This window comes from Centruroides vittatus, unplaced genomic scaffold, assembly GCF_030686945.1.
Source record: "Centruroides vittatus isolate TY-2023 unplaced genomic scaffold, ASM3068694v2 scaffold_435, whole genome shotgun sequence".
NCBI classification, from domain to species: domain Eukaryota; kingdom Metazoa; phylum Arthropoda; class Arachnida; order Scorpiones; family Buthidae; genus Centruroides; species Centruroides vittatus.
In genome coordinates, this window is record NW_027122708.1 from 2,692,999 (window position 1) to 2,713,696 (window position 20,698).

Consider the following 20,698-nt stretch of genomic DNA (forward strand, 5'->3'; position numbering starts at 1 on the left):
AAAAAACTAGTAGGTGTGGAAATCTGCCACTATTGCAAGTGATTATGGGTTAATAAGTAAAGAACAAAATATTAAGTTAAATTTTTAAATTTCAGAAATGGGCCAGAAGAAAGAGATAGAAGAGATCGAGAATATGATAGTCCACCAGGAATGGATCCAGATGGTATTATTGAGGTAACTTTTAATTTTGTTTATTTACAACATACAATTTTAAATTGTGGTATTGTTTTTGTTGTGATGATTTGAGTGGCTTTGTGGAAAAATGGTAAATCTCAACAAATTTGGATTTGTGTATTTTATTTAATTTTGTAACAGTATTGTTTGATTTATTTTCTAAAATGCTTTTGCAGTTTAATTGCATGCCTTACAGATTGCACACCCACATTACTAAAACATTGCATGCTAAAGTGCTGGTGAACTGAAACCTTTCTAATGAGGAATATACTTTTTTCCCTCCAAGCCCTTCAATTATGAATTGTACTAATCAAGTTTAACTTAATTTCAAGAGAGCTTGGTGAATCAGATCTAATGTATTCTCAAGTTTCAAATAGTCATTTTTACATTGTTTTATGAAATTAATATTTTAGTTATGTAGGTCTACTTTTAAATTCAGCACTTTTCATTGCAGGGGTGGTGAACATATGGCAAATATGCCCAAAGTGGCACATAAAAAGAAATTATATATGATAAATTGAAATCGCACAATATTTTGTCTTTTTTTAATCATCCTTTTGGTTAATCAACCCGATCAGCTATTTTACATTTATTTTAATTAAAGCATGTTTGTTTAATTTCTTTAAATATTGTTATTTGACGTCTAAAACTTTGGCACGCATGAACATCTTTAAAGCTGAGTATTCTCATTGTGTGGCATGCAGGCTCAAAAAGGTTTGCCATTCCTGTCCTATTGTATGCACATGGCAGATGGATGTTCTGGAGGCCATTAAAGCAGTTCAGAACATCCTTATGTGCACAACTTCTTGTTGATGGCTGTAAGGAAAATGCATTTTGTGGCTGTAAATCATCATGGGAATGTCTTATTCTAATGACAGTAGGGTCATCAGACATAATCTGAACCCATATTGTTGAGGTAATTTGAGACTTTGTGAAAAAATTTTCTAAAATACAGAGTTTGAGGTCCTTTGTTGTTTTCCATGTTGCAAAATTCACAGCATGGTGCATGCAATTTTTCCATTCACCTCTCACTGGTCTGGTTTGTCCACAGTGTGACAAATATGTATTTCCTGACACCTTCAGCATTTTCAATTTCTTATGATTTCAGTTTGAGAGTTAATAATGCCTTCTCTCTCCTAAATTTTGCATTTGCAGCTCCAAAGGTGTGAGTGGATGGATGTCTGCTCATCCATCATTTTATGTACATGAATGTTTTTCCATGCAGTTGATAAGTCTGAAGCATTTCTCATGGTAACCAATTGGATTTTTTTAATAGTAAAGAATATTCACTGCACCATTTCAGTGCACAATTTATTATAAAAATCTAAATTTGGCTAGTTTGGTGCTTTCAATGCTATGTGACATGAGCCTTCATTTAATTATCCCTGTGTTTTTTTTTTTAAACTGATACTCTTAATTTTTTCATTAAAATTTACTCTGATTATTCTAAATTTACAATTATAACAAACCTGGACTTAAATCTAAATCAAGAGTTTGTAATTTTTGATGGCCCCTTTCAATGTTTATGCAGCCTGTGGATGGTACAGGCCAAATCCCTTCTTTCTAAGTTTCAACTATAGAACTCTCTCCCTTTCACAGTCATTAGCACCCAACTGTTTTATGACTTGGAAGTGAGAAATGGGAGCAGTTGAAGTTCCTCTATTTCTAGCTAACACACTTTCTGGTTTAGATATAATATTTTAATTCTAATACATAATACTATAATGATTTTTAGAAGAATCAAATAGAATAAGCAATGTGAGAACGTCATTTTTGGTGTTATCAGGAATTCTATTTTGGTGGGAAATTTTCAATTTTATGCTTTGGAAAACTTGCTTATTTGTCTAAATAGTGTCAAATAACATAAAAATAAGTGAAAATAGCACTGAAAAACCATGAAAATAATGATTTTTTAGCATTTGTTTACACTCTAGATCGGTGTGCCCTCACATGGTAACAGGTGTGACGTGAATATTCTGTTAATTTCAAGTTTTATTTATATATTTTTATCACAATTGTTGTTTCTTATACTGTAGTGTGTCGATAAGTGGAACGTCGGTAAGTGGAATGGCCGGAAAGTGGAACGATTTTCAGTCGGACTGTGTCGTGCTGAATCGAATGTTTTTGATACTAAATTTACTTCTAAAGTATAATTTTCATGTTTTTTATATTCTTTAATATATTTATTTTGTTTGTACAAAATGCAGAAATAATTTTTAACGATACGATAGCCTCGATGATTATTATAAAAATTTTCGTTAGGCTTAAAATCGACGAAAATTCAACAGGAAGCGATACGCAATGGAGAAAAATTTGAACATCGGACAGGTTAATGTATTTTTTCGTACAAAGTCGGAAACTGGAACAAATCATTAACTGGAAGGACCCCAGTCCCCAATTGGTTCCACTTATCGACGCTCTACTGTACTTGTATTTCATTCTCTGCTGCAGCACTGATGAAATAAGACGATGATTGTTTATTCTTTATTACAAGCCATGCATTTTTAAGTATTTTAAGAAATTATATATAAAATAAATTTCCTCACAGATGTTGGTCGGTTTAATAATAATAATAGGTTAGTGGCATTACGTAATTCTATTAATAGTATCCTATCATATGTTTTTGAGGGGAATAACATTTTGGTGTGCCATGTTGGGTCATGGGTGTGCCTCAAGTAGAAAAATGTTGCAGAACACTGCTTTAGATTCTGATTGGTATAGTGGAAATGGTACTTCCTGGGAAATTTGAATCAATCTTTTCTGAAAAGACACTTATTTGTCAACCTAATGTCATTCAAACTAGAAAAACACCAGAGTTCAAAAAGGAATGTGCAAAAGCTATAACAACCAATTATTTACAACAATGTTTCTCCATAGACTAAAATTTAAAAAAAAGTTTTTTTGCACTAAAATTTTTAATTATTACATTGGGCCAAGAAAATTAATAGTTGGAATAGTCATACGACTAAAAGGAAGCTGATTGCACTAAAAAGTTGCGGTTTGAAATAATTATTAAATCCAAGTGAAGCCATAAACATCCTGTGATTGTCAACACTGCCTGTGGCTAAAGTAATTAGACTCCTTCAGCCAATTACAGAAATAGAGTTTGTTAAACGACGTTTAACAACAGAATGGCCGATAGACATTGGCTGGCTGAACCATGGTTTAAAATGCATTGCAAAGACGACGAGCATCTATTTCTGAATGCCCTCTACGCGATCTTCGGCAAAACATTGGCTCTTACTTTTTTGTCCATTACTCCCGTTTTAGGAGTCGTTCAGCCAATTGGGTTGTTTGTTTGTGACGTCAGAAAAGGTCGCCAGATATATTCTGAAAGCTTAAGCCTGTCAACAACCATTGTTTGGCTGTTAATGACAACTATTTTCCATTTTGATATTTAATTTCGTTGCCAATATGGTTTAAAATATAAACAAAATCCATATTTAGAAAATTTATACTGAATTCGAAATTCGTCTTTGGAATAGATTTTTAACTTAAGGAATTATTTCGACATCATATTACTGTCTTCCTTCATAACTGTCAAAATGAATAATTTAAAATATTTTATTATTACTATTACATTTTTTTTATTTCTATAAAAATATTTTGGTAATTATTAAAATTGTCTCGTTTGTTTAACAGAACGTTCTTACTAGGGGATTAACTACAATGACCCCAAAATGCATTAATGTTTTATAACTGACATGATACTTGAATTGTAAATAAATGTATCTGATTTAAATTAATTGTTGTTTTAAGTCTTCACTCATTTGAATATCGGAATTAGAACATTTAAAACAAATTTAAAGTATTTAATTTTGTTATTTTTGCTCCAAGCAATTAATTAATGAATAATTTTGTCGATTTGTACTGTTTACAACATTTATCAAAGGAATGATATCCATTTTTATCTAAACTTTTCCATCAACAAAACTACCACTCAAAAAGCCTTCTAAACCTGCTGTCGAGTGAGTCTAAAAAGTAGGTCAAATAACTTGTTTCTAATCACTGTCTACATTGTGCCGAGCGAGAAACACCATCTCTGCAATGACATTTTTCTGAACAGGGGTCTAACTTATCTGTAAACCGTAGTTGGCCTCTAAACATTGTCTCTGCAATCGGCTGCTTGTGTCAACAAAGAGGGTTGTAAAATGGTCCAGTTCCATGGTCAGTAAACTTAATCCTAACCTGGCCCTTCTTCAGAAAAGGTTGTGCATCCCTGTTTTAATAAATTCTTTAAGCTCTTTTACCAAATTACAATTAATGTAGTTTTAAAAGCTTGATATATAATTTTTGACTTTGTTTTTGAAAAAGTACTTTTTTGACTATTTAAAATGATACTTTTTGTCAGGGTTTTAATTATATTTGAACATATAAGAAAATAAAGTTGCTTAGTTTGTACTTCTTTACAAGAAAATAAAAATGTAATGTTTAAAACAAAAATATATGTTTTTATTGTTGTGTTATTGTTTATCACTTTAGTTTCAAACGAATAAACCAAATCATTTTCTCAAACATTTTTACATAAAGTAATATTGGAAAAAAGATTTTGAATACAGTTCTAAATTTTCATATTTGAGCATTTTAATTTGAATGAAAGAAACTGTTAGCTTTAAGAGGTGTTTGCATCATTTTCTAAGTGAACAGTGATAGTTTGTCTTTGCTGAAACAATGGCCCCAATCAAAGAATTTAGTAACAATATAAAAAAAAAAACAAATTATAAAGCTGCTGTAATAGAAAAAAAACCAGAGCCTCATTGCAATGTGTTGATGTGTCATGAGGAACTGCAAATTACATTTTAAAAAGGTTTAAAGATACAAAGATGTAAAAAAATCACATCAGAAGTGGTTGTCCTAAAAAACCAAGGCTGAAAATTGCCTATGAGAAAAAATGTTTAAAAGATTGGAAAATATCTTCCAAGCAATTAAATGTGGAATGGAGGAAAATAAAACAACTGTTTGTGATGAATAGTGATAGACTGAATGGCATGGTATTTTTATTTTTCAAAGCCAAAACCAAACACTTTCTGACCAAGAAACAAAAATCAATTGTTTAAAATGTCCAAGACAGCACAAAAATTGGACTGTAGACGACTGGAAAAAGATTTTTTTTTCCAGAAAAGTCATACAGTATGTATTGGCGTGCGTGGTGCATAGAAATTTGTTTAGAGAAGTGCAAGTGAGAAATTTAAGGAAGACTGCCTGACTAGGAATACTAAGTTTCCAACCAGTTTAATGATTTGGGGCTTCATGTCAGCTGTTGGATCTGGAAATATATATATTCTTAATGAGGCTGTAACAGCAGAAGTGCAAGAGAAGATTTTAAATTGTTTTTGATTCCAACAATTGAAGATCACTTTGGTGATTCTGATGATGATATTCAGGATAATGCCACATGTTGTTGTGAAATCAAAAGACCTTAAAGCATTAACCTGGTTTGCAAATAGCCTAGATTTAAGCTCTATTAAAAAGTTTATGGACAAAATTTGAAATTGCTAGTTGATGAAAAAACATGAATTAATAAAGATGATGAAGCCATTAAAATTAGCTAGAGTAAAATAACTTCAGAAGCTGGCAATGAATTAATTTTTGACAATGCCAAGATGCATTAAAGCTGTAATAAGATCTAGAGAAGGACCAACAAAATATTAGCTTCTAGTTTGTGATCCTTTTATTTTATTATTTAAATAATTTTTCCAATACTGCTTTATGTAAAAAATTTTGAGGGGAAATACTTTGGTTTATTTGTTTTGAGATAAAACTGATACATAACTCAAAGAATAAAATGTAATGTTTAAAACTAAATTATACATTTTTATTTTCTTGTAAATGAGCTCAAACTAAACAGTTGTCGTCATATAACATGTTTGAATACTTTTTGCCATGGGTTGTAATTAAGGAATGGCCAGCTTCATGATTAGATCATTTTGTTTGACTAGACTTTTCTAAAAAGGTAAGTTTTATATGAGCTGCTCACTTGCCAAATTGATTAACTCCACAAAACAAAAAGTATAAAAATTGATAATATAAATTACTTTTTAAAATTCCTTTTAAACTTTAAATTGAAATTAATGTTGTAGAATGTATTTTTATATATCGTTGCATCAAAGCTATGCTTTAATATAACGATATATAAAATTAGTTAAGAGAAAAATGTAAAAATAATAATGATTTTATATTAAGGGTTTACAAATGGAGTTAATTGATTTGGCCTGTGACCAGCTCATATGTTGGTTTAAGATGTTATTTATGATGATTGTATCTGTTGACTAGGGTGGAGCTTATTTTCACAATTTGTAAATGTGAACTCCTCCTCCTATTTCTGTCACAATATATATTTATAGAAAACATTCGTGCCAAAAATTACTCCATTGGTGAATACGTACTGGTAGCTCAATGTCATTGAAGTTTTATAGGTTCCAAATAGTAAGGATGAGCATATGGCAATCAAGCTTCAACCGCAATGTATCCATTTTAGTATAACTGTTTGTAAAACTATAGTTGGTCATCTCAATAAATAAACGATTAATTTAATCACACACTAGTTACATGACATTCCCACAGAAGTAATTTCTGTCATTACATGTGATCTTTATTTTCTGACATTATCAAGTCTTGCTGCAAATGTTTTTCCCTGTTTCTGGTTGAGGCTGACTCAGTGACTCATACTACTAACATCAGCACCTATTGGCTATTTGGCTTGTATTGACAAGTTCAGGCATGTTGCAGAAGGACTGTTAATATCATCAGATGCATAGACTATATAATCCAGAAACTACTCAAGCAAATCACATAATACATTTTTGTTCATTTCGGCAAAATTATAAAATAAAAAATATGGCAACAGCAGCAACTAATCTAAAAAACTCTCAACGTACCTCCTTGGTTCAAAAGTAACTGAATTAACTGGCAACAAGTTGCCATCGTTACATCAGGTTCTTGGTTTGTTTTTACATCTTTATCTTCAACTGAAACAAACTATCAGACAGTCATCAGCTGTTACAGTCGAAAAACTGGCAATATTTTATGAAATGGCAAGGATCAAAATTCTGTTTGTCAACTGAATTGTTCAAAACATGGCATTCAAAACCCGAGGTGTGATTGTGTATTGCTTAAGCATACAGATAAATTGTATTACTGCTGTGATTATTTTAATTTTTCATCATAATACAGTAGAGCATCGATTATCCAACTCAATTGGGGACTGAGGTTGGTCGGATAACCGAAAAGTATGAAAAAATACATTATTAGTATATTGTATTAGTATAGCCCATGTAATAAGCATATTAGTATATTGCTATTAACCTACTTCACATTGAATTGAATTTTCATCGATGTTAAGCCTGACAAAATTTTTTAAAAAATAATAATCATCGTTAACCCAGTAGGGGTAGCATGTCCCATTCTGACCCGCACACCTTATATTATGATTTGCTGAATCGTTAATAATTATGTTTTACTGATGTAACTCACAGTAGCTTCCTATATTCTTTGTTAATATAGGAACGTATGGCCGTTACTCAGTTTCGCAGAATGCATTAAGAGATAATGGCTCTTTTGGGTCATGGTGACCCACAGCGACCCTTGACGTCTGTGTAAATTTGTAACAGGTGGTGGGTCATCATGACCCACATTCTGTATTTTCAATGGCCAAACCATTAGTGGTCACCTGCAAATAGTTTAGTGTTTCTAGGAACATATTAGTTTTGTTGAATGCATTAAAAAGAAACGATCTTTGTTGATTTGTCAAACCTTAAAGCGATGCTTTTCATGTGTAAATTTTACTGCTATATTATAGTCAAATGACAGTTTGTAGTCATGTTTCATGGTCTTGTGTATGAGTATATAGTGTATAGATCAGGAAGAGATAGATAGAATACGTGCTATGCTAAACGAAAATTTGTCGGAAGATGAAGATGACTGCTTAGGTGGTGAGGAAAGTGATGCTGGAAGTATTGTTGATGCAGAGGAAGAAACTGGGGAATAATGTAGTTTGATACTGATACATCACAAAGTGATAGTGATGAAGATGACATTCTCTCACACAATGAAAATTTATACACAGAGAAAGATGGTACAAAATGGAAGAAGATAAAACAATTTCAGTGATGACGTTGTCTTCGAGTGCACACGGGCACTCAAAGACACAACGTCGTCACTCATCTTCCAGGTTGCAGAAGTGAAGTAAGAAATGCTAACAACACCCCTGGATGGCTGGCAGTGCTTTTTTCCTGATGCTATTCTACAAAAGATAGTGGACTATACTAACATCAATGTAGAAATTATTAAATCGAAGTATACTTGTGAAAGAGATGCAAAACCTACAGATTTGGTGGAGATAAAAGCTCTTTTGGGTCTTTTATATCTTTCCGGTGTGTTGAAATCATCACATGTACACACTGACGAATTGTGGGAAGATGATGGGACAGGCGTTTCCATTTTTTGTACAACTATGAATCAACAGCGATTCAGATTTTTGTTGAGGATGTTGCACTTTGATGACAAGAGATATCGTCAAGTAAGGATTGCACTTGATAAATTTTGCTCCTGTGAGAGAAATATTTGAACTTTTGTTAGAAAACTGTAAAAAAAATTTCTGTATAAGTGAGTACACAACAATTGATGAAATGTTGTGGAGTTTTCGTGGCAGATGCCCATTTCGTCAGTTTATGAAAAACAAGCCTGCTAAATACGGAATAAAGGTGTTTTCGCTGGTAGATGCTAGGACCTACTACATACTAAATATGGAAGTTTATTTAGGAAAATAACCTGATGGTCCATTTAGTATTAATCAAACTCCTTCTGCTGTTGTGAAATGTGATACAACCAATCTCAGGTACTGGACATAATGTAACGTATGACAATTGGTTTACAAGTGTCCCATTGTCTCAAGAACTCCTTTGTCAGCACAACCTCACAACAGTTGGAACAATAGGAAAAAACAAACATGAGTTGCCTGTATGTTTTCTTATCAGTGGTAGAGAAGAGTATTCTTCACTTTTTGGATTCAGAAAAGACTATGCAACTCTATCATATGTTCCCAAAAAAAGAAGTTGTCTTATTGTTGTCAACAATGCACCAAAGCAATGCAATTGATCCAGCGACAGGCGATAAGAAAAAACCCGAAGCTATAACGTTTTATAACGCAACAAAGGGTGGAGTAGACACAGTCGATGAAATGTCAGGCAGCTACTCTGTTGCAAGAAAAAGTCAGAGATGGCCACTGACAGTATTCTATAACATGTTGAACATAGCAGCAATAAAGTTTTCAGCATTCTATAACGCTCTGATTATAATTGCATGTAACAAAAAACTTGAAAGCCGCCCTTATTGTATGGAGAAAGTTCTTGAAGGAGTTAGCTTTAAGTCTGGTAAAGCCCTACATAAAATGCCAAATCTGAGCAGAAAGCAAAAAAGTGACATACTAGAACACACACAAGAACCAAATGACAATCCTAAAAATACAGAAAAAAATATAAAATCTTCAAATAAAAGAAAAAGGTGTGAAAAATGCCGAAGGACTGGAAATAAAACTTCCAATTACTACACGATTTGTGAAACTCCAATTTGTGGAAAGCATGGAAAACTCACATGTTATGACTGCCTAAAACAGGCAGAATTATAATTTTTTACCATCACTAATTGTTTCATGTTCAAAACACTACACTCATGACACCTTATAAATTTGCAGCCGTGTTTATTCGGTACAAACGAACGTTTTCGGTTGTGTTTAACGACCTTCAGGAAATATCCAAAAAAATTCAAACACAACGAAAATCTGCAAAAACGAACAAACTTCGGAACGTTTTTAAAAATATTCTAAAGAGAATTGCGTGCGCCATCTCTACATCGATGCGTATTAAATAACACATTACATGAGAATAAAATAAAAATAAATAACAGACAATGAAAAGTAATATGCTCCTTGGAGACATTAAAAATAAAATACAAACATAAACTATGGTGCAAGCCGAACGGCACACAGAACATAGGGAAGGAGAGGAGCTGTGCAGAGACAAAAACTACGGTTTCTGTCCTTGTGTAGGCTTCCGCATATCCGCTTTTCTGAGGTTTACATGTCGCCTGAGCGCCAGGCTGCAGATATTTTACTAGCCTCTCTGAAGTTGATAGATTGTCCTTTATGGCTTGCTTTGCAGATATGCCAAGCTTCTGTATAACGGAGGTGCTTTACATTGCGAACTGTTTGTACTAATCTTGCTTGGGCCCATTCAGCTTGGACTTCTTGGGGATCTGCCAGGACGCAAGTCGCCAACGCTGTGCATGGTTGTTTGCTTCTTATATTTCTCTGATGTTCCGCCAGCCTTTCCTTGAGTGATCTTCTGGTGGCTCCGATGTAAAATAGCTTATTTTGCCTTTGTGTGTCCATAATAGGGATCCTGTAAACCCCCGGAAGGGAGTTAGTGTCCATGGCGTCTTTATCCGCTCTTAGCAGCTGGTATATAGTGGGATTCCATTTATATATTATTCTTTTGTTTGTGGCAGTTCCTATACGTCTATAGATGCTGCCCAGTTCCGCTCTGTATTCCATCAATGTAAACTCCTCTGTATTTTGGAGGTTTCGCTCCTTATTGCGTGTCGTAATCTTGCTAGTGAAAGCTTTAGGACTGATCCCGTTCTTCTGAGCTAGCTTAATGATGTAGTTCATCTCTTCGTTTTTGTCTTGGGTACTACTACAGTGTGTGTGCGCTCGAATGCTGCGAGTTTGTACGTCGGCGGGTCGTGCGAGTTCCATGGGATAAAGATTGGGTTGCAAGTAGGCTTTCTGTATACCTTAGTACGGAAAGCTCCTTGGCTGTCGAGCTGTATAGATAAATCTAGAAAGTGTATAAGCTTATCATTTTCTTGCTCAAGTTCGATCTCGAGGCCGAATTTGTTATCGTTGATGTCCGTTATGAATTGGTGTAAGTTGGGTTTGACATTCCAGAAAACAACCACATCATCAACGTACCTTGCATATGTTAGGATTTGCGTTGCATATTTTGGCAGGAGTGCATTCTCCAGAGTTCTTAGGACCATCTCGCATAAAGTACCTGCCAGGGGGCTACCCATGGCTACACCCTTCTGTTGCGTGTAAGCGATGCCATTAAAGCTAAAGATGGATGAGAATGTGGTTAGGTGCGCCATTTCTAGTATTTGTTTTCTCTTCTTTTCTGGGGACTTGATCACGGTTAACAGGAAATCCCTTAGATGACAGAAGCATGGTTCCAGCTTGACAGAGGGATACAGAGCCTTGAAGTCTAATACGGTCATATATTTAATTTCTTGCGGGTTCATGTTAGCCATTTTCTGTAGAAGGTCTAGGGGTTGTTTTATGCTGTAAGGGCTCTGGGGTAAATATTTATTAACGAAGCCATTAACCAACCTTTCTAGTAAGATTGTGGGTGCGCATCCTTTATCTACCACCGGCCTTAATGCCTTATCTTTTGTTATTTAATACGCATCGATGTAGAGATGGCGCACGCAATTCTCTTTAGAATATTTTTTAAAATGTTTTGAAGTTTGTTCGTTTTTGCAGATTTTCGTTGTGTTTGAATTTTTTTGGATATTTCCTGAAGAAGGTGGTTAAACACGATCGAAAACGTTCGTTTGTTCCGAATAAACACGGCTGCAAATTTATAAGGTGTCATGAGTGTAGTGTTTTAATAAGATATGCAGTCTACGATGAGTTGTTTCATGTTCATTTTAATATTTAGAATTTTTCAGATACTTATAAAAATTTCCCCAAAATTTAACATGTAAATTCAAATGTTAATAAATAATTAACTAAAGCTTATAAATAAACATATATATTTATTAAATTACTAAACAGAATGTAAAATAATATTTAAAAGACAAAAAGTAAAAAATGTTGAACTGTTAAGATAGAAATTAATATTTAAAATGCGGGTTGAGGTGACACACAGTGACACCTGTGAATTGTCAAATGATGCATCCTCTGCCGGGTTAAATTATTTCTTTATTTTGCACAAAATAAATACAGAAGTAAAGAAAAAACAAAATTAAGTCTGGTTTAAATACTGGCCTCCCTTTCATGGTCGAGCCAGTGTTTCCAGCTAAAACATGCAAAAATTTAACAAAAGTAATATTAAAGTAGCCAAGACATAGGCAGATATTGTAGTGCCACATCACTAGCGGACATTTGAATTTTTCGACTAGAACGTGGTCGGTTAACCGATGTCACAGTTGATCGGGGGTCAGATAATCGATGCTCCGCTGTAGATTGATTATTGTGCATTTAGCAGAACCATTTCTTTGCTAAATTACAGTTTTGTCTCTGTTAATAATAATAATCCTTTGCAGCAGTAGAAACTATTTATTTGATAAATATTGTGATTTAATTTAGATTGGTATGAAGTAAATTAAAAATATATTTTTTAAGTGGATAGACTTGCCAATGGAAGATATGGAATTCTGTTGTTATATGAATGCTGTTCTGTTATACAGTAAGACCCCGCTTAATGCAGGGGATGCGTTTCTAGACGACAAAGCATTAAACGAAACAGCATTAAACAAAGTCATTTTAACATAGAGTAAATAGGGATAGGGGAATATGCAACCAAAAATAAACAAATTTTACTTTAATTTTAAGTTATATTATTATTATACAAATTAATATAAAAATATGTTAAATAACACACAAACAAACGCACGCAAATATGTAAGGTTTATTTTTTGTGACAAAGGTCCCGACTTTTCTAAAATTCTTGTTTTTTGCAATAAAGTTGTTTGTTAAGTTATGGTAACACAACACTTGGGCAATCTGCCTAGAGGGGATGCCTTCTGGTAGGTTTTTTTAAAGGGAAACTGGCCCTTTTTTAGGCGTTGCAGACATGGAGAAAACCCAGAAAATCCACGTGGCCAGCCTGTCCAAGCGAGATGTGAACCCACGGCTGACTTCCAGTGTTCAGGGTATGAAGACCGCTTGGGCACTAGTGGGCATATTTTTTTTTTTTTTTTTTTTTTTTTTTGCAATAGTCATGAAATTTCATTTGTCGCTTTTTTCTTTCCTTAAGCAAATGTTGGTAGCAGAAGATTGCATCCAAAATGCTTCATTTTGCTTTTGCATTCCTTTCAAAATCTGTATCATTCGCTACAATTTGATCAACAATTTCAGTTATTGTTACCAAACTTTTCTTAAGGAAATCTGTAGAGAAACTTTTTGGGTTCTTTGTTTTCAAAATCTCTATTTTCCAGTTCTATATGAATTCCTTGTTCTGCCAGTTCTTGAAGGTCATCGTTGGTAAGCTCTCACCAGTAACTTGCAGTAACTCCTCAATATTTTGCTCGTCTACATCTCTAGTCCTGCTGTATGGATTAGGTTGACTTTACCACTTTACTCAACCTAATGATACAGCGATAGGCTCTTTTCATTGAGAATTTTTGGATACTTTCAATCATAACTTCTTCCACCCTTTGTTTGTGCATTTATCAGGTAATTCTTACGAAACGAAGCTGATATTGCCTATTCCATCCATGATGATATATATTTTCCAAAATTGCACCAAAAATATATATTTAAAGAAAGTACAGTTTTTCTGATTGGATCATGTTCGTAAATAATTGTATTATATACAAATCAATGAAATGCTGCGATAATTAAATCGGCATAAATTTTGAGTTTTTTTAGGCTTCGAGCAGACTGCATTATATCGAATCAGTGTTAAGCGGGGTCTTACTGTATTTAATTTTCATAATATGGTATGTAACTTACACAATTGCCTAGTATACTGAAATATGATTATTATAATGAGCTTTGTGGAGAGGTGCTGATTTATCTGGCTTTGTGCATTAAGAATGAGAAAATAAGTGTGTTCAGATTTATAGGACACCTGTTAATATCTATGATACCATGTTGCACTGTGCATAATGTAGCAAATGTTTTATTTCAAATAAAATAATTAAATATTGTATTCATTTCAGTGCTGTTTAGTTTCAGATCTGTTCAATTATCAATATTTCTTGGCTTCTTAGCTGATATTTGGTACTCATAAATTATTTGCTTAGTGTGCAAATCACTGACTGTTTGTGTGTTGTTTTTTTTTTATTTTATGCAATAATGATTTAATGTAGTTTTATACTTTTGTGTAATGAAATGGATTTTTAATTACAGAAGTTGAAAATCATTTTAAAGTTTGAAATGAAATTCAAAAGTAAATACTTTTTATTGGTTTTTAGACATATTGATGATTGAAAATAAAAATTCAATAAATTTGTTTGGTGATTATTAATTTAACAGACTGCAAGTTGTCATTGTTTTTGGTTACAAAATAATTATTACAAAATAGAAAATATTTAATAATAGTTAATTCAAATAAAAATTGTTAAAATTGCTTTGCTTGAATTTATAAAAAAAAAATAATTTTTATAATTTGAATTAAGCAGATTTATATTGCAAATCTGATAAATGTGTTGGAGATTGTATTCATAAATGACGTAATTGGAGATTGCTGAAAATTATTTCTTTAGTGATTAGTTAAGAATTTTTAATAATAATGAATCTGTAGTTTTTATAGGTAAAAATTAGATATAGTAGAGTCATTAATCCAAATCCCGGTAATTTGAATCGTTGGTAATCCGAACGATTTTCAGTCGAACTGTGTCGTGCTGAATCGAATGTTTTTGATACTAAATTTACTTCTAAAGTATAATTTTCATGTTTTTATTTTTCAAATATTTATTTTGTTTACGAAAATACAGAAATAATTTTTAACGATACGAATAGTCTCGGTTATTATTATAAAAATTTTCGTTAGGCTTAAAATCGACGAAAATTCAACACGAAGCGACACACAACGGAGAAAAATTTGAACATCGGACAGGTTAATATATTTTTTTCGTACATAATCGGTAATTCGAACAAATCACTAATTCGAACAACTCGTCCCCAATTGATTCAGATTAACGACTCTCTACTGTATTTCAATGGAAATGTTGTAAATATTAATATTTCAGATAAATATTTTAAGTATTAAATTGTTATCTCAAATGAATTTGTGTGTGTGTGTGTACTACTTTCAAACATAGTGATCTTATAAATTGATTTTCTTTTTATTGCAAAAGAGTTTAAAATTTTTTAATGATGATTTATAAGAAAAAAGTTTTTATTAAAAATAGTGTAAATTTTTTGTATATTTGAACTCTCTTAAAAACCTGCAATCTGAACAGATGAATTAAAATGAAATAATATAGCTAAAACTTGTATATTCAGTAAATTTTGGTGAAAATTGCATTAAATAGGGATTTTTGCTTGCTTTTTTTTTCTTTATTTGCTTAATACTATTGTTCATTTTAATGTAAAAATTTCATTAGTATTAAAAAATATGCTGGTTGAAATTTCATTCGTATATTTGTATTTATTGTGGATAGTTATTAATTAAAGATATCATTAAATTTAATAGTAAAAAATTTATAGTTTAATTGCATCTAAGATTTTAAAAATAATTTTGCAATTTTTTTTTCTTGTAGAGCAATTGGGATGAAGTTGTTGACAATTTTGACCATATGGGATTGCGTGAAGATCTTCTCCGTGGTATTTATGCCTATGGTTTTGAAAAGCCATCTTGCTATCCAACAGCGTGCCATAATTCCTTGTGTTAAAGGTATCAAAACTTTTATATATATATTATATAATATATATATATATATATTATATATTGCCTTTATAATGAGCACCTTTCTGTTTTATAAATAGCAGAATGGTTTCGAACATAAAGGAAAATTAATACACAAAGTAAAAAAAGATCAATTTTATTCATATTTGATATTTACTTTTTGTTACATTCATTTTAATTTATAAGATATTCTATTTTGTTTCTTCTACTTATATACAAAAGTTAGTTAATTGTAATTGTTTTTTTACTTGTTAATTGCATTTCTACTATGCTGAACATTAACTTGAAAATTTTTCAGCTCAAAATTTTGCTGTAAATTGTCTCATACAATTTCTCTCCAAATACAGTAGACTACTGGTAGCTAGAAGTGAAATGCTGATGTGGTATACAGCACCCTATGGCAAAACATATAATAAGACATATCATTTTCATTAACATTCAGATCATAATTACTTTCAATATATGATATGGCAATGTAATACGTATATGTATATCTCTTTTTGTAAAAGCTTTCTATTTGGGACACTAAGCAATTGCTAAAAACTTAAGTAAAAGCTGTTGTGGTAAACTTGTCTACTGGTAAACACATTTTATCCAAATTCAACATCAATGAAATACACTGGACGACAAAAAAATAACGCACCATGAAGGGCTTGTTAGATTTGAATAAAAATTGGTATATGGCATCATCATAGCTAGATATGTAAATGATTAGCTTTTGGGAACACGTTCTTGTGTCGTATTGCCACCAGAGGGCAGAAAAGTGCTTCTTCTGTCTGGTATAAAGGTGCACTCTGTGACGACTTGTGCATATGTCCTGCGCTTGTGTTGATGATTGTAACTTCGTTGAGTGACAGACATTCCTCTACGACGTATTCGACGGCCTTATGCTCAGTTAAGTGAGTTTGAGAGAGGTCACATTGTTGGATTGAGAGGAGGAGGATTGTCATACTGCTGGATTGGCCACCATCTGAACCGTTCTGAGGAACTGGTTAGGATGTGTTATGAGCAGTGGGTACATAGGGGAATGCACGAACAGCAAATGGCTCCAGACGCTATTGACAGACCACTAGGAGGGAGGATTGCCTCATTGTACGTCAAGCGCAGACAGTGCCTACAGCTTCTTCATCTACCATTCATGCAGTGATGGCACCTGCATTATGGAACCGTGTATCTGGCTGCACCATTTTCAGGCAGTAGCAGGCATATTTGTCTCCCGATGCCCAATATCTGTTCTACCATTAACAGCCACCCACCAACACCTTTGTCTGCAGTGGTGTCATGCACTACAATCATGGACAGCTACTGACTGGCAGCATATTGTCTTCAGTGGTGAATCCCGCTTTTGTTTGGGGGGCTCATGATGGTCGTGTGAGGGTATGGCGTCCCACTGGTCAAGACATCAACCCGGCCTATACTGTGGAGCGGCACACGGGCCCAACCCCTGGTGTTATGGTGTGGGGAGCCATAACATACGACAGTAGGACACCTATAGTTGTCATGTGTACTACCCTCACAGCCCAACGATATGTGTAATACATCCTCCAGCCACATGTGTTGCCCCTCATGACAGGGCTTCCGACAGGCATATTCCAGCAGGATAATGCCTGGCCACACACCACAGCGATCTCCCAAGCATGCCTACATAACGTGCACACACTTCCTTGGCCTGCACGGTCTCCAGATTTATCGTTAGTTGAACATGTGTGGGACCACCTGGGACGCCAGCAGCGACAGCCATGGGATCTGACGCATCTCGAGTCCCAGTTGCATCACGCGTGGACAGATATGCCACAGAACATTATAAGCAACCTTTATGTTTCCATGCCGAGGCGTATCACAGCTTGTATCCACGCTAGAGGTGACCCAACAAGATATTAGTGCCTGCATTGTGTTACACATTACATCACACTAAAGTATGTTCTTGCTTTATGGTTGCAATCATATACCTGCCTAGCTATGACAATGTCACACACCAATTTTTATTCAAATCCAACAAGTCTTTCATGGTGTGTTATTTTTTTTGTTGTCCAATGTAATATAGTATTTACCATATGTAGCAGTACTAAATGATAGAACACTATATGTTATCTTTTTATTCATTCTACCATTTGAATCTGTGATGAACAGTTAAGACATATCAGCTGTGGAAATAGTGTTCGATGTAGGGTTATTTATACTGAATTTTTATTGTTAAATAAATTTGCCAGGCAATTTTTAGTTGGAAATAGTTGTGGCAGTCTGCTACAGTTAGAGTAATTGAATAACATTTTTATTTCAAAATATTACAAATGATATAAAAGAAATATTTATTGCTTTTGAAAAAATATCTTAGTTATTATACTATAAATTTACTTGTACTATAATTTTTAATTTCTTCAGATTTATTGAGTTATGTTTTTGAATTATTTGCTTCTAAAATTATACTGTAGATACACAATATATAGAATAGAATGTCTGTCTGCTAAATGCTTTGACCAGTCTGCACTAAACTTTTTGTAGTTATTCTGTAGGAGCCTGCAGAAAATATAGACTACCATCTCAAAGAGATGGTAGTCTATATTTTTTGCAGATTATCTCTTATAGATTATCTCTTTGAAACTTTGGTTATTTTAGCTTCCCATTGTTATGTTTGTCACAAACTTTTTTAGTATGGTTTACATTTTGTTTGTTTGTCCTTATTACATTTTGCCCAGGCATTGCTGGGCATATCTAAAAGTATTTTGTGAAAACAATTGTGTGAAATAATAATAAATTTTTGGTTTATAAAAAACGTTTACAGAAAATAAGATACTGCTGCTAATTAATTCAAGAATAAAAATATAGTTGATATATGTTTGAGAGGATGAATTCAACTGATTACTGACATTTTTCTATTAATATTAACAATTATTATTTGAACTGTTAAATTTGTTTTAAAATATAATGGGCGATTGGTTAACGAACAAATTGGATAATGAACACTTTTGCGAAAGATTTTTATTTTCGGACAATGAACACCTCACAGAACAAACACGAGAAGCAACATAAAATAAGGGAGGACCAATCTGTATTTGTTATCTTCAGGTAACAATTCGAAACCTTTTGGAGCGCGGGAGACGTCAACATCGATGCTCAACCCAGTATATCCTGATCAGATAGTATTCCTCCAAACTTTGAAACTCTCCCTTGTAATTCCAGCCTTTTATTTTTCTGATAGAAACAATTCTTTTATAGTATTCGTGAGACTGTCGGGTGGGCATTTGTTAAGTTTTGCATAAGTTTTTATTTTCGAAAAGGTGAGAGTATAATAGCAAAGGTAGATAGTGGGCAGAAGATGTCTGATGTTGCTTGGCAGTATGACTTGAACAGTTCTACAGTAGGCCACAGTTCAATCTTATCTAAGAAAGTTAAAGTATAATCAAGAAGACAGATTAAGGAATAACAAAAATCACATCTGAGAAATAAAGAACATTGAAGAGCTCATAATGGATCCTGAAACTGATCTGATGACAAAAGAATGCCAAGAAACTCTGCAACATATGTTTTATTCTGAAAAGGAGAATTAATGTCGACATCTGCTATTAAACATTTTTTGAAGAAGTGGGAGGATGTCAGAACAACGGTCTTAGAATGGCATCCAAACCAGGTTGAGTTAATAGGCTTAGGGATCTCTACAATTACAATGCTATTAATTACTTCTGAAAAATCTTGAAGAAGAGAGAAAAGCAATCGACATTAGACAGATTCTTTAACCCCCACAAATGGAAAAAACATGACTAATAAAAATGCAAGACTGTGTATATATGTATTTTTATTATTACATATAAATGTAGTAAGAAAGTATATATATTTTTTTTATTTTTTGGCATCTCCAGAACGAATTAATCAAATTCCCATAAAAACCTCCGATAAATCAATAATTGGTTAATGAACAATTCGGATAGTGAACAAAGTCTTGGAACAAGATTGTTTGTTAACTGATCACCCACTGTATTAGTAAATTTAAATGTTGGAAAATTTTATTATTTTATTTTTACTATAATTATTAAAATGCAATTTTTAGAAATATAGTTAAATTAAAATTCATTCTAAATACTATAATCTCTAGGGTTAGATGTAATTGCTCAGGCACAGTCTGGAACTGGAAAGACAGCTACTTTCTCCATAGCTATTTTACAACAAATAGACACTAGCCTAAGAGAATGTCAAGCTTTAATATTAGCTCCGACAAGAGAATTGGCTCAACAGGTATTAATAAATTTTATTTCTCACATCTTCCTCAAAAGCACCATGCTGTCAATAAATGACAGTTATGGTTGTCGCATAGGAAGAATAAAAAATATATCTTTTTGTGGGTGAGAAGGGTCATTTTATGTAGTTGACTTATTCTCAATCAAAGATATGACAATGTTCTCATAACATTAAAATTTTAATATATGTTTTTTCCCCTTTTTTTTAAGATTCAAAAAGTGGTAATTGCTTTAGGAGATTATATGAATGCCCAATGTCACGCTTGTATTGGTGGAACTAATGTGCGAGAAGATCTTCGTAAATTGGAAATGGGTGTGCATGTTGTTGTTGGCACTCCGGGCAGAGTATTTGATATGATAAATAGAAAAGCTCTTAGTAAGTATAGTGTTTTCTTTTTTTAATTACAGTTGACTTTGATAACATTACCCAGTATTTTAAGTAATCTGTTAATGTTATCAAAATTAGCATGGCCCCAAAACATACAATTTATACACATAATAAAAATTTTAATTGTTGTAATTGGAATTTGGTGATTGTCATCATTATCTTTAGGTAAATATGTCGTCTTATGCTTTCATTTTGTGCTAACAACCTCACACATCTGATAACATGGAATTGTTTTTTACAATATAATAATAGTTTAAATTGCTGGCATTATG

At 33.0% G+C, this 20,698-nt stretch overlaps 2 protein-coding genes across 2 annotated transcripts in view; one reads left to right on the top strand and one right to left on the bottom strand.

The window, feature by feature from the left end:
• The window catches only part of LOC136989101 (uncharacterized), a 246,419-nt gene that overhangs the window by 60,241 nt on the left and 165,480 nt on the right, over window positions 1-20,698 (bottom strand). The window lies entirely within an intron of this gene.
• The window catches only part of LOC136989068 (eukaryotic initiation factor 4A-I-like), a 60,763-nt gene that overhangs the window by 24,581 nt on the left and 15,484 nt on the right, over window positions 1-20,698 (top strand). The window contains 5 exon segments of the mRNA XM_067287159.1: window positions 96-174; window positions 15,661-15,756; window positions 15,758-15,794; window positions 19,897-20,036; window positions 20,249-20,414. Coding sequence (XP_067143260.1) covers window positions 96-174; window positions 15,661-15,756; window positions 15,758-15,794; window positions 19,897-20,036; window positions 20,249-20,414 — 518 coding nt within the window.